The sequence below is a fragment of the Salvelinus namaycush genome, chromosome 12 (assembly GCF_016432855.1).
Source record: "Salvelinus namaycush isolate Seneca chromosome 12, SaNama_1.0, whole genome shotgun sequence".
NCBI classification, from domain to species: domain Eukaryota; kingdom Metazoa; phylum Chordata; class Actinopteri; order Salmoniformes; family Salmonidae; genus Salvelinus; species Salvelinus namaycush.
The window spans coordinates 20,067,691-20,082,124 of NC_052318.1; the positions used below are offsets into that span (position 1 = coordinate 20,067,691).

Here is a 14,434-nt window from a genome sequence, read left to right on the forward strand (position 1 = left end):
TGACTGTAGTCTTTACACAACCACACAGAGGCCATCCACATGACTGTAGTCTTTACACAACCACACAGAGGCCATCCACATGACTATAGTCTTTACACAACCACTCAGAGGCCATCCACATGACTATAGTCTTTACACAACCACACAGAGGCCTACCACCTGACTGTAGTCTTTACACAGCCACACAGAGGCCATCCATATGACTATAGTCTTTACACAACCACTCAGAGGCCATCCACATGACTATAGTCTTTACACAATCACATAAAGCCTACACATATCAGAAAGAGCTGACTTCCTTCCAGGCCAACTCAGTGTGTGTGTGTGTGTGTGTGTCTGCCTGTTTGTGTGTGTGTTTTTGTGTGTCTGCGTTTTTGTGTGTCTGTGTTTTTGTGTGTGTTTGATTTGTGTATGTGTGATTTAAGTATGTGTGTGTGTGGTTTATGCTTCATGTTTCACTCTCTTTCTCTCCCACCCTCCTCACTACCGCCACTCTCTACTTGACTCCTCCCCTCCCCAGGCACAAGCCCCCACGCCCCGGCCGACATCCATGCGGCGGTCTCCACCACCTGGGCCAACGTGTCATGGGAGGCTGGCTACGACGGCGGCTTTGAGCAGACATTATCAGTCTGGTATGGCCATGTGTGAGTCATCCCAGCATGCTTTGCTTCCTGCTTCTTCTTTCTTCAAACTTTTTTCTCTCTAAGGCTACGTCCCGATTCTCTACCCTTCTCACTCCAGTCAATGCTTCCACACCAATACAGTGCTTTGAAGTAGATGACAGGGAGAGTAGAAGTGCACAGGTCTGAAAAGGGTGGAGAATCGGGATGCAGCCCAACAGTTTTTTGGGAAACCAAGCTCCTCTCTGCCCACTTCTGCTGCTCTTCTGCCTAGGGGAGGCTGCTTCACCTTGGCTGGGGAAGAGGGGGGCTGGATGGGGTAGTGGGGGGGAAGTTGCCCCTTGACACTATCAAGTTCAGTCAAGTTCAGTCTCACGTTTTAATGTTCGGGTTTGGGGAGGGGTAGGCTGTTCCTAGACCTGTGCCTTAAAAAGGGCAACTGTTACCCAGAGCGGATGGGAAGGGGTGGGGATAATACGAGAGAGAGGGGACGGCTTAGCGTAACATGCCGTTCAAGTCATCCCAAGTCAACTCCAATAACTTTGGATTGAGACAAGCACAAAAACGCCTAATTCAAACTATTTAAGACACCAAATTACCAATATTTTCAGTTGACTGTCATGGAAATGCGCTGTAGCTACACACCGATGTTCAGAACGGGGCAAAAATTGCCCGGGAAACCGTTTCAACAATAGTTTGACTTTATCACCAATCCTTTTCACCCATTGATTAATCAAATGGTATTCGCCAGATAATCATGCTTATAACATCTACATGCTCAATTCCTATCGTCACTACAAAAGTATACATTATCACCAAGCAGCTCACTTAGTACTACTGGGCCTATATTGATAAAGCGTCTCAGAGTAGAAGTGCGGATCTAGGATCCGTTTTGCCTTTCAGATTATAATAAATAAGCTTACATGGACAGCGGGGACCTGATCCTAGATCAGCACTCTGAGATGCTTTGTGAATACTGACCCTGAAGCATCATCCACTGAGCTCCTTATAGATCACCACCACATCACTCACAGTCCACAGCAGACCAGACCTGACCAGTCCAAACCAGACCAGCGTAGACCAATCCAGACCAGTCCAAACCAAACCAGACCTGACCAGACCAGACCAAACCAGTCCAAACCAGACCAGACCCTGCCGCAGGGTATTCTGCACTGTCATCAGCTCGTTCTCCTACTCCCAAACAGACACACAGCAAATGGGCTTGCCCCTTACTTAACGACCACAGATAAAAACCAGCGAGAAGAACTATCAGACTGTTACGATCCCTAGATGGGGGAGATGTTATTAAAAGTGAATATGAAGTATCATATTAAGAAACGAGGAGAACAATTAGCGAGAAGCGGACTGCGCAATTAGCGCGCGCTTTAAGTACTGTGATCCTCTAAAAAAGTAGATATATTCATGTGCTATAAAAGCTGTGTCGAGCACACCCCCCATGCCCCCCCTATGCCCTCATGCCACGCCAACGGGCGCGTCATTAGACATCTCATGTTTTCGTCAGAGGCTCCGTCGCGCCCTCCCTCGCCGACTTCTGAGGACACTTACCATGTCAAGTAGTTTTTATTAATAGAAGTGGTTAGTAACTTAAGTTCATTAATATGCCTGTGTTTCACATTAAACAAGGTTTTTACAATATCACATATCCATTGTGCTAGTACTGAGATGCATCACATTTAGTGGAACTATTTTGCAATCAATTCATCAAACTATTTGAATGTTTATTTTCTGCCTGAAAGGGAACTCGTGATATGACTGATTTCTTTAGAAATGCTGTCTTTTAGTTCCTATATTAGCAGCAGGCAAGCAGCCATCGGATCTGTTTACAACACTGCCACAAATCTTCATGACATCATCTGGTCCCGATTGTCATCAACAACACAACTGTCAGTTCCTTACACCGCAATACTAGATATTCAAGAATTAGCTGATCACACACAAAACAATGCTGATCACTCAAGGGTTTCTATTTTGCCAAGCAAGAGTAAACAGAGCTTCTCCTCCACTGACTCCACGCTATCCAACCAACTGGCCCCCTTTACCCTCTCTCTTTCTGTCTCTCTCTCCCTCTCTCACTCTTTCACTCTCTCTCGGCTAGTGCCTAGACCTCCACCTACCTGCTCTCCCTAAAGCTGATGCAACTCTAACAAGTAGTAACCTTCCACTTCCAATATTCCTGCCAAATATCACTATTCTATAGCCCCCGCTGCTCTTAACTCTATAGAATGCTCTATAAAGAGCTGTATCATTGTTTTTTGTATGTTTGTTTGTTTGATTATGTTTCAGGTGCGAAGGACTCACAGAAACAGCAGCTCATATTCATTTGAAGCGTTGATCAGGAAAATGTTGGCCACAAATGTGCCACAAACCCAGTTCTAACTCTGTATCAGGTGAAGAGGCTGTTATAACAGGTCGTAACCCTATGTATTCTGTATGTAGACCCATAGGCCCAGACAACCAATTCTAACACCATGTCAGGACATTAGGTGGTTATAGCAGGTGGTAAGCCACATTTATAGCTCTATGCTCTGGATGCAGTCAGTCATTGACACTACCGATCCTGTCTGATCTCTTTAGTTGGCCCACTTTAACACCTTCAGTCAGGTCACTATGGCGTTATAACAAGTCTCAAGCCCCATATAGCTATTTCCTCTCCAGAGTGTTAAAGCATGGTGGTGTGTGAGACTGACAGGTTGCTGGGTGATGGTAACGCAACAGGCGGCTGACATTGGACTGCATCCCAAATGGCACCCAATTCCCCATATAGTACACTACTTCTGACCAGGGTGACCAGGGTGCACATGCGTTGTGTCTTTTAGCGTCAGATAGGGAGCTGATTTTGGAGGACAGTGCCAGTATGCAGGCAGCACGGTCAAAAAGCTACCTTCTGCCGGTCGGGAGATTAAGACAAATGCTTCTCATTCCAAGGTCCTCTAGCAAACATGCTTGGCAGGCCTCCACCGTGATGCGTTTACACACGCACGTGCACACACACACACACACACACACACGCACACACACATAGTCGTACACACACTGTTGTAGAACACAGACACAGACGCACGCATTCGTGTGCACACACACACCTGTAATATTTCATGTGTATTGCCACAAACTTCAACGTGTACACACTTATGTGCTCACGCAGACACCCGTACACACACTTGCATGCATGAACTCACACGTACTGGCACATGTGTGTGATTGACCATTAGATGACAGATTAACTCGCTGAGCTAAAGGTTAGCCTCAGTTAACAATAACAAACAAACATGGTATGCTAAAGCATTATCACACATTACCGCCCGCACACACACACACACAGGCTCCAGACAGAAGTTCCATCTCCTCCTGAGTATTTCTGAGGATCATTATCAGCACTCTAGCCGTAGTGCTTGGAAGACGGCTTTAGATAAAGTGAATAAAGTAACTTTTTCCCCAGACACCACTCTCAAGTCCTTTTCAATTAAATGTTTTTTTAAAGTTGACTTGTGAAAATGTATGCAGGATGTAGCGGAATTGTCTTAAACTCAAATGTAAGAAATATTTATAGTACCCTGAATAGTACTGCCCCACTTATTGAAATCCCCCCTCAAAAATAAAAAATTCATTAGACTCACTGGGAAAGACGTACGGTCTTTACTGGTCTCATGTGCTAATCAAAGATGGGACCGCCCCCAAACAGCCCCCCGCGACCACATTACAAACACACCGACAGGCTAGCCACCATATCCTATTACAATGACTGCCACCATATGATTTACTCACTGACAGCCAATACATTATGGACACACTGACAGGCAGTGCACCGTGAAATACAAACTGACAATGAAAATTGTATTGTGTTATATAGCTACATTTCATACGGTAATATACTCACTGACAACAAGCATTATGTACACAACCATAACAGCCAATGAAGCACAATAAACCCACTGACGGTGAAGTAATATACACACCCTCACAGTGAATGCATCATAATATACACACCCTCATAGTGAATGCATCATAATATACACGCCATCATAGTGAATGCATCATAATATACACACAATCATAGTGAAGGCATCATAATATACACACCATCATAATGAATGCATCATAATATACACACCCTCAGAGTTAATGCATCATAATATACACACAATCATAATGAATACATCATAATATACACACCCTCAGAGTTAATGCATCATAATACACACACCCTCAGAGTTAATGCATCATAATATACACACCATCAGAGTGAATGCATCATAATATACACACCCTCATAGTGAATGCATCATAATATACACACCATCATAGTAAATGCATCATAATATACACACCCTCATAGTGAATGCATCATAATATACACACCCTCATAGTGAATGCATCATAATATACACATCATCATAGTGAATGCATCATAATATACACACTCTCATAGTGAATGCATCATAATATACACACCCTCAGAGTGAATGCATCATAATATACACACCATCATAGTGAATGCATCATAATATACACACCATCATAGTGAATGCATCATAATACACACACCCTCAGAGTGAATACATCATAATATACACACCCTCATAGTGAATGCATCATAATATATACACCATCATAGTGAATGCATCATAATATACACACCCTCATAGTGAATGCATCATAATATACACACCCTCATAGTGAATGCATCATAATATACACACCTTCAGAGGGAATACATCATAATATACACAGCCTCATAGTGAATGCATCATAATATACACAGCCTCATAGTGAATGCATCATAATATACACAGCCTCAGAGTGAATGCATCATAATATACACACTCTCATAGTGAATGCATCATAATATACACACCCTCAGAGTGAATGCATCATAATATACACAGCCTCATAGTGAATGCATCATAATATACACACCCTAATAGTGAATGCATCATAATATACACACCCTCATAGTGAATGCATCATAATATACACACCCTAATAGTGAATGCATCATAATATACACACTCTCATAGTGAATGCATCATAATATACACACAACAGCTAACATGTCACTTAACATGCGCACAATGGCCAAGACCTGAGATGCCCCCTAGGATGGCGTAATGATATCCCGGGATTGGGAAAGTTGGGAACACCGTCTGCGCGTGGCTTTTGCTGTAAATCACAGAGAGGCGCTTTGACCGTCAGCACAAAGTAAGCACATTTTGATTTATCACAGTCCCTAACCCCCAGCCTCTATCATGTACACCATCATGCAGCTGATACATGCATGTCTGTTAGGGAGAGTTATGCCTACATATTACATGACACAATGACATCATATACGAGGATCATGACTCTCCCCTCAGGTTGATATACATGTTGGTGTATAGTGTTATCTTTCTGAACCATGTTTATAGTGAGATAAACCCACGGTCCCACAGTGGTCTCATACGTTGCTATGTATTTAGGACTACACTATGTTACAATATGAACAGAGACTGATGCCATGCATACTCACTGGAAAGTAGAAGAACTCATTCACCCATATGACTTTTTCAGGGAGATCTGTTGCAGTGAAAGTCAGAAAAGTGGTGTTGAATCTAACGCATGGTCCATCTTTAGCTTCAATGGGAATTTGCACGGCTGAGCGCAGCATGGGCTTACCACCATCAACTGTATTACTGTGTGAAATTATTTGACTGAAATACTGTGAAATGACATTCTGTAAATGAAATGTTCTAACAAATGATCTTACTGAAATGATACAGACACAATGACATCACTGACTGCAACTGCAATGGTGTGTCACTGAAATGTCATTCCAGAAATCCTGTTACTGAACTGACCGGACAAAATCTTTTTACAGAACTGACAGGATAGAAATGACCGTTACTGAAATGACTAAAATTACTAAAAGTCTAGGCCCTCTACATATCCACTCCTATGTGTATTTCCCTCATCCCCCTCTCCCATGCCTGTTCTCCTATCGTCCCCCTCCACCTTGCAGGGTGAAGAGGGAGCAGCTGGGCCCACATGATTGGCTGTCTATAGCCGTGCCTTCTGGCCAGACATGGCTGGTAGTGCCCGGCCTGGAGCCCCAGACGGCCTACCAGTTCAGTGTCCTTGCGCATAACAAGCTGGGTACGGGCCCCTTCAGCGAGGTTGTTACTGTGAACACACTAGGTGGGTATTCACGGTATTCACCTCTGACCTACAGTATATGACCTAAGAGAGTGAGGTAAGAGTGACCTTACCTGGCGGGAACACAACAGAACTGTGTGTTGTAAGTACAAGATGGCAGCAAGGGAAAAGTTGTGATGGTAATTAATTGAATGATGTGTGGTTTTGTTGTTAATAGTGATGTAGACAGTGGTGTTGTGGCAGCAGCTGTAGTAGCAATGTGTTGTGGTTTAAAAGTTGCTCATCGACTTTCTAAAGAACTCGTACCAACAATTGCAGTTACACTGCTACTGCATTTGAAATACAGCTTTCTAACCTCTCTCAGTCTCTCTTTCTCTTTCCAACTCTCCCCCTCTGTCTCTCTCTCTCCTTTTTTCTCTCCGTCCAGTTTTTCCTATAAGTACCCCTGAACCACTGGTGCTGCTTACCCCACCACGATGCCTCATAGCCAATCGGACGCAGCAGGGCGTCTTGCTCATGTGGATCCCGCCAGCCAACCACACGGCTCCGATCGAGCGCTACGTCATGGAGTTCCGCCTAGGGGAGAGGTGGGATGTCCTGGATGATGCCATCCCCGCTGGAGAGACAGAGCTGCTAGCCAGAGATCTCATTCAGGTAGCTTACTGTATAAACACTGTTTCATACAGAATGACGGGTGGACAGTTATCCGCATGGCTGGTGTGGGCACAGGCTTTAATTCCAGCCAAGCTCATTAACACACCTTCATCCAACACTATGGTTATGACTACACTACATGACCAAAAGTATGTGGACACCTGCTCGTCGAACATCTCATTCCAAAATCATGGGCATTAATATGGAGTTGGTCCCCCCTTTGATGCTATAACAGCCTCCACTCTTCTGGGAACGCTTTCCACTAGATGTTGGAAAATTTCTGCAGGGACTTGCTTCCATTCAGCCACAAGAGCATTAGTGAGGTCAGGCACTGATGTTGGGCGATTAGGCCTGGCTCGCAGTCGGCGTTCCAATTCATCCCAAAGATGTTCAATGGGGTTGAGGTCAGGGCTCTGTGCAGGCCAGTCAAGTCCTTCCACACCAATTCCGACAAACCATTTCTGTATGGACCTCGCTTTGTGCCTGCCATTGTCATGCTGAAACAGCAAAGGGTCTTCACAAAGTTGGAAGCACAGAATCATCTAGAATGTCATTGTATGCTGTAGCGTTAGGATTCCCCTTCACTGGGAGGTTGGCACTATGTTGGCACTATGCATTCGGGCAGGTAGGGTTCTTCTGGCATCCGCCAAACACAGATTTGTCTCGGACTGCCAGATTGTGAAGCGTGATTCATCACTCCAGAGAACACGTTTCCACTGCTCCAGACTCCAATGGTGGTGAGCTTTACACCACTCCACCCAACGCTTGGCATTGTGCATGGTGATCTTAGGATTGTGTGCGGCTGCTCGGCCATAGAAACCCATTTCATGAACCTCCCGACGAACAGTTCTTGTGCTGACATTGCTTCCAGAGGCAGTTTGGAACTCGGTAGTGAGTATTGCAACCGAAGACAGTCGATTCTTACAGGCTACGCGCTTCGGCACTCGCCGGGCCTGTTCTGTGAGCTTGTGTGGCCTACCACTTCGGAGCTGAGCTGTTGTTGCTCCTAGACGTTTCCACTTCACAATAACAGCACTTGCAGTTGACCGGGGCAGCTCTAGCAGGGCAGAGATTTGACAAACTGACTTGTCGGAAAGGTGGCATCCTATGACGGTGTCATGTTGAAAGTCATTGAGCTCCAGTAAGGCCATTCTACTCCCAATGTTTGTCTGTGGAGATTGCATGGCGGTGTATTCGATTTTATACCCCTGTCAGCAACGGATGTGGCTAAAATAGCCACGTAGGACACCTCTTCACTCATTTGAAGGGGTGTCCACATACTTTTGTATATATAGTGTATGATGATTGGGGATGGGAGTTTAAAAAAAATGTGTTCTTCAAAGGACCAACTATATAATGTTACACTGAGTGTACAAAACATTAGGAAAATCTGCTCTTTCCATGACAAAGACTGACCAGGTGAAGCTATGATCCCTTATTGAGGTCACCTGTTAAATCCACTTCAGTCAGTGTAGATGAAGGGGAGGAGACAGGTTAAAGAAGGATTTTTAAGCCTTGAGACAATTGAGACATGGATTGTGTATGTGTACCATGGCAAAAGATTTAAGTGCCTTTTGAACGGGGTATGTTAGTAGATGCCATGCGCAATGCTGCTTGGTTTTCATGCTCATCCAGTCAACTTGACACAACTGTAGGAAGCATTGGAGTCAACATGGGCCAGCATCCCTGTGGAACGCATTCGACCCCTTGTAGAGTCCATGCCCTGAAACATTTTGCCTGTTCTGAGGGCAAAATGGGGTGCAACTCAATATTAGGAAGGTGTTCCTAATGTTTTGAATGCTCAGTGTATATGAAAATTATTATTTTATCTTCCTTGTCAGCCCAATCTGATATCTCAAAGAAGTCATAAAACATTTTAGGATACTTCTCAAATAGTACCAAATTCCCTATTCCCTCACAGGGCTCTTGTTAAAAGAAGTGCACTGTATAGGGTTTAGGGTGCCATTTGGAATGCATCCTTAGTCTCACATAAGTACACCATCTGGGGAGAGTGATGTGTTAAAGTATAGAAATGTATTTTTCCACCAATGTTGAAAAAAATCTATATTCCTTTGTTGTATGTCGGATTGCGCTCCTGGCGTGAAATGTTTAGTGTTTTCTTGTCTCATTCAGCCATCAGTCACAGGGTGCATCCCAAATGGCACCCTATTTATTTTATAGTGCACTACTTTTGACCACGGCGCAAGTAGGATACTAAATACCATATCAGCACTATAAATGGAATAGGGTGCCATTTGGGACGCGGATACATTCAATGCAGGTACTTTATTCTAGCATGACTCCCAACACCCACTCACACGTCTCTATCACTCATTACACCTATACTGTAGCACATTCCTGCAGCTCGCGTTTTACTCAAGCTATTGAGGTAATTGGACCACGAGGGATTGTCTATTTGTTGCTCTGCCTTTTTACTTCTTCACTAACATACTGTTAGTGATGCGAAACATTTTCATGCCCACTTTGACAGGTAGATTTCCTTGTGGATTTCCTCCTAAAACGAACAAACTGGTTTATTTTTTGTAAACAATAGTTTTTATTGACTCTAAGAAGAATGGGACAGACTACAACATGAATGACAGAGTTCAACATTAAACAGATGTTTCACTAACACACACACAAATACAGTGTTTCCTCTGCCCCTGTCTTACTCTCATCTCCCTGGTGTGTGTGACTTAGGAGGCGTGGTATGAGTTCCGGGTCATAGCAGTCATGGAGGAACTGGTCAGCGAGCCCAGTAACACAGTAGGAGTGTCCAGTACAGGTGAGTGAACAACACACCTCCTCATAAACGTCTATGGACACCCCTTCATCACACAAAACATGTCTAGGATTTGAGAGACAGAGGCATGGGGCAAGTGGTAGACTAAAATTGAGATATGGCAGACATTAACTGAAAACATGACAAAACAAAGCAAATGGGGAAATAATTGTAGGGATTCATCCTGTTAAAAAAAACTAATGTAATTTGGTGAGTGGTAATTTAATGACCGATTTAAATCCCACAAAACTGTATAAAATGATCATACAAAATATACACTACCGGTAAAAGGTTTTTGAACACCTACTCATTCAAGTGTTTTTCTTTATTTTTACTTTTTTCTACATTGTAGAATAATAATGAAGACATCAAAACTATGAAATAACACATATGGAATCATGTAGTAAACAAGAATGTGTTAAACAAATCAAAATATATTTTATATTTGAGATTCTTCAAATAGCCACCCTTTGCCTTGATGACAGCTTTGCACACTCTTGGCATTCTCTCAAACCAGCTTCACCTGGAATGCTTTTCCAACCGTCTTGAAGGAGTTCCCACATATGCTGAGCACTTGTTGGCTGCTTTTCTTTCATTCTGCGGTCCGACTCATCCCAAACCATCTCATTTTGGTTGAGGTCGGGTGATTGTGGAGGCCAGGTCATCTGATGCAGCACTCCATCACTCTCCTTCTTGGTCAAATAGCACTTACACAGCCTGGAGGTGTGTTGGGTCATCGTTCTGTTTGAAAAACAAACCAGATGGGATGGCGTATCGCTGCAGAATGCTGTTGTAGCCATGCTGGTTAAGTGTGCCTTGAATTCTAAATAAATCATAGACAGTCTCACCAGCAAAGCACCCCCACACCATAACACCTCCTCCTCCATGCTTTACAGTGGGAAATACACATGCAGAGATCATCCGTTCACCCACATCACGTGTCACAAAGACACGGCTGTTGGAACCAAAAATCTTCAAATTTCCATCGGTCTAATGTACATTGCTCGTGTTTCTTAACCCAAGCAAGTCTCTTCTTATTATTGGTGTCCTTTAGTAGTGGTTTCTTTGTAGCAATTTGACCATGAAGGCCTGATTACTTGAACTCTGTGAAGCATTTATTTGGGCTGCAATTTCTGAGGCTGGTAACTCTAATGAACTTATCCTCTGCAGCAGAGGTAACTCTGGGTCTTCCATTCCTGTGGCGGTCCTCATAAGAGCCAGTTTCATCATAGTGCGTGATGGTTTTTGCGACTGTACTAATTTTCCGTATTGACTGACCTTTATGTCTTAAAGTGATGATGGACAGTCATTTCTCTTTGCTTATTTGAGCTGTTCTTGCCATAATATGGACTTTTACCAAATCTATCTTCTGTATACCACCCCTACCTTGTCACAACACAACTGATTGGCTCAAACGCATTAAGAAGGAAAGAAATTCCACAAATTAACTTTGAACAAGGCACACCTGTTAACTTCTTATGGCTGCAAGCCCGAGGTCGGTACACCTATGACAACATCCAGCTCAAAGTGCAGGGCGCGAAATTCAAAAAAATATATTTTTTAAATATTTAACTTTCACACATTAACAAGTCCAATACAGCATATGAAAGATACACATCTTGTGAATAAAGCCACCATTTCAGATTTTTAAAATGTTTTACAGGGAAGACAAAATATGTAAATCTATTAGCTAACCACGTTAGCAAAAGACACCACTTTTCTAACTCCATCAGTTTCTTACTCCATCAGGTGCTATCACCAATTCGACCAAATAAAGATAGAAATAGCCACTAACCAAGAAAAAACTTCATCAGATGATAGTCTGATAACATATTTATTGTATAGCATAGGTTTTGTTAGAAAAATGTGCATATTTCAGGTATAAATCATAGTTTGCCATTGCAGCCACCATCACAAATCTCACCAAAGCGACTAGAATTACTACAGAGAGCAACGTGTATTACCAATTTACTCATCATAAAACATTTCTTAAAAATACACAGCTCATAGCAATGGAAAGACACAGATCTTGTGAATTCAGACAACATTTCAGATTTTCTAAGTGTTTTACAGCGAAAACACAATAAATCGTTATATTAGCATACCACATGTGCAAACGTTACCCGAGCATTGATTCAAGCCAAAGAGAGCGATAACGTTATCATCGCCAAAATATATTAATTTTTTCACTAACCTTCTCAGAATTCTTCCGATGACACTCCTGTAACATCATATTACAACATACATATAGAGTTTGTTCGAAAATGTGCATATTTAGCCACAAAAAAACGTGGTTATACAATGACAATACTAGCAAAACTGGCCTGAAAATGTCGGGCGCCATCTTTGACAGTGATCTTGTCTCATGAATAACTATTCATAAACTTGACTAAAAAAATATAAGTTGGACAGCTATCGAAAGACAAATTAGTTCTTAATGCAATCGCTGAATTACATTTCTAAAATTATCCTTACTGTGCAATACAGGGTTCGCCAAGCGAAGCTATACCAAAAAAAATGGCGGAATATGCGTTTAACATTTTTCTACAGAACAACGATTTATCATCTTAAATATTTCTTACTATGAGCTGATCTTCCATCAGAATCTTGGGCAATGTATCCTTTCTCCGGTCTAATCGTCTTTTGGTCGGAAGATGTCCTCTTGTCCGTCGAAATGCCCACTAACGTTCGACCGGTACTGGAAACGTGCCCGGCGCTTCAAAGTGCATCACAAAGAATTGCCTCAAAATCGCACTAAACGGATATAAATTGCTATAAAACGGTTTAAATTAACTACCTTATGATGTTTTTAACACCTATAACGAGTAAAAACATGACCGGCGATATATAAGTGGCTAAACCAAAGCTTGGAAAGAGAGCAGGTCCGACGTCCATCGTGCGTCAGGCGCAGCAGGAAAAGAAAGCCACTTCCGCCTTGTGCTCTTTTATACAGGCCCTGATTGCGCAATCGACTCCATTCAAATTGTCACCTCTTACTGACATCTAGAGGAAGGCGTGGGCAGTGTTTGTATCCTCATAGCATTTACAGGGACATTAAAACTGACCTGGGACCAGAGGCCAAGATTTCTGAAATCTCACTCCCTGTCAGGAAAAGTGCTGTAGAATGAGTTCTGTTCCACTCAGAGACATAATTCAAACGGCTATAGAAACTAGAGAGTGTTTTCTATCCAATAATAACAATAATATGCATATTGTACGAGCAAGAATTGAGTACGAGGCCGTTTGAAATGGGCACCTTTAATCAGAGCTACTCAATACTGCCCCTGCAGCCATAAAAAGTTAAATTAAACGCATTCCAAGTGACTACCTCATGAAGCTGCTTGAGAGAATGCCAAGAGTGTGCAAAGCTGTCATCAAGGCAAAGGGTGGCTATTTGAAGAATCTCAAATATAAAATATATTTTAATTTGTTTAACACTTGTTTGGTTACAACATGATTCCATATGTGTTATTTCATAGTTGTTATGTCTTCACTAATATTCTACAATGTAGAAAATAGTAAAAATAAAGAAAAACCCTTGAATGAGTTGGTGTTCTAAAACTTTTGACTGGTGGTGTATATTGTAAGAGATCCAGAGGGATTGCCAATTCTTAAGTGTCAAACGTGACAATGACCATAGGAGTTAGCAAGACAGCACTAACACATCTGGGACCAGGCACGAATACTTCCTGGAACAGCCTGAAAAGTATGACATCACAAAACCCTTGTTCATATTCCTCCTATGGACATTCCACATAAGATGTCCATCTTCAGTGCTGTCAGGTTGAAATACTCTCTACCCTGTGATGTTGTTCTGGTGTGGAGGTCACAGGGAATATATTGTCACAGAAATTGTGACTGTGAGCCACTGTGAAAGCATCGCCAGAGCTGCAAACAATTCTGTGGTGGAATTATTGTAATCAAAAGGAGAGACTTTTAAGATTTCTTCAAAACAATCAAACTTTACTATTTAATTAGTGCAGTAATCGAGCTGGTCGGTAATCACCCCTGGAGGTGATCACTGAGAACTCAATGAGCTGGTTTGAGCCACAGCATTTTATAGCAAAGTCCATCCTCCTTCAGTCTACATGACACGCAACAGATGTACTGTATGGAATGGGTCTCAAGGTTAAGATTTGTATGAAATATACTTATAATTCACAGCAGACAGTATCTGCTCTAAAAACATGAGAACTCATTGTGTAGAGACCAGTGTCTGTCCTCCCAA

The 14,434-nt window shown here is 42.6% G+C and overlaps 1 protein-coding gene across 1 annotated transcript in view; it reads left to right on the top strand.

The window, feature by feature from the left end:
- Positions 1–14,434, top strand: part of LOC120057428 (protein turtle homolog B-like) — a 235,761-nt gene that overhangs the window by 184,494 nt on the left and 36,833 nt on the right. The window contains exons 12-15 of the mRNA XM_039006053.1: positions 521–632; positions 6,637–6,812; positions 7,198–7,424; positions 10,125–10,209. Coding sequence (XP_038861981.1) covers positions 521–632; positions 6,637–6,812; positions 7,198–7,424; positions 10,125–10,209 — 600 coding nt within the window. The remainder of the gene's footprint in view (positions 1–520; positions 633–6,636; positions 6,813–7,197; positions 7,425–10,124; positions 10,210–14,434) is intronic.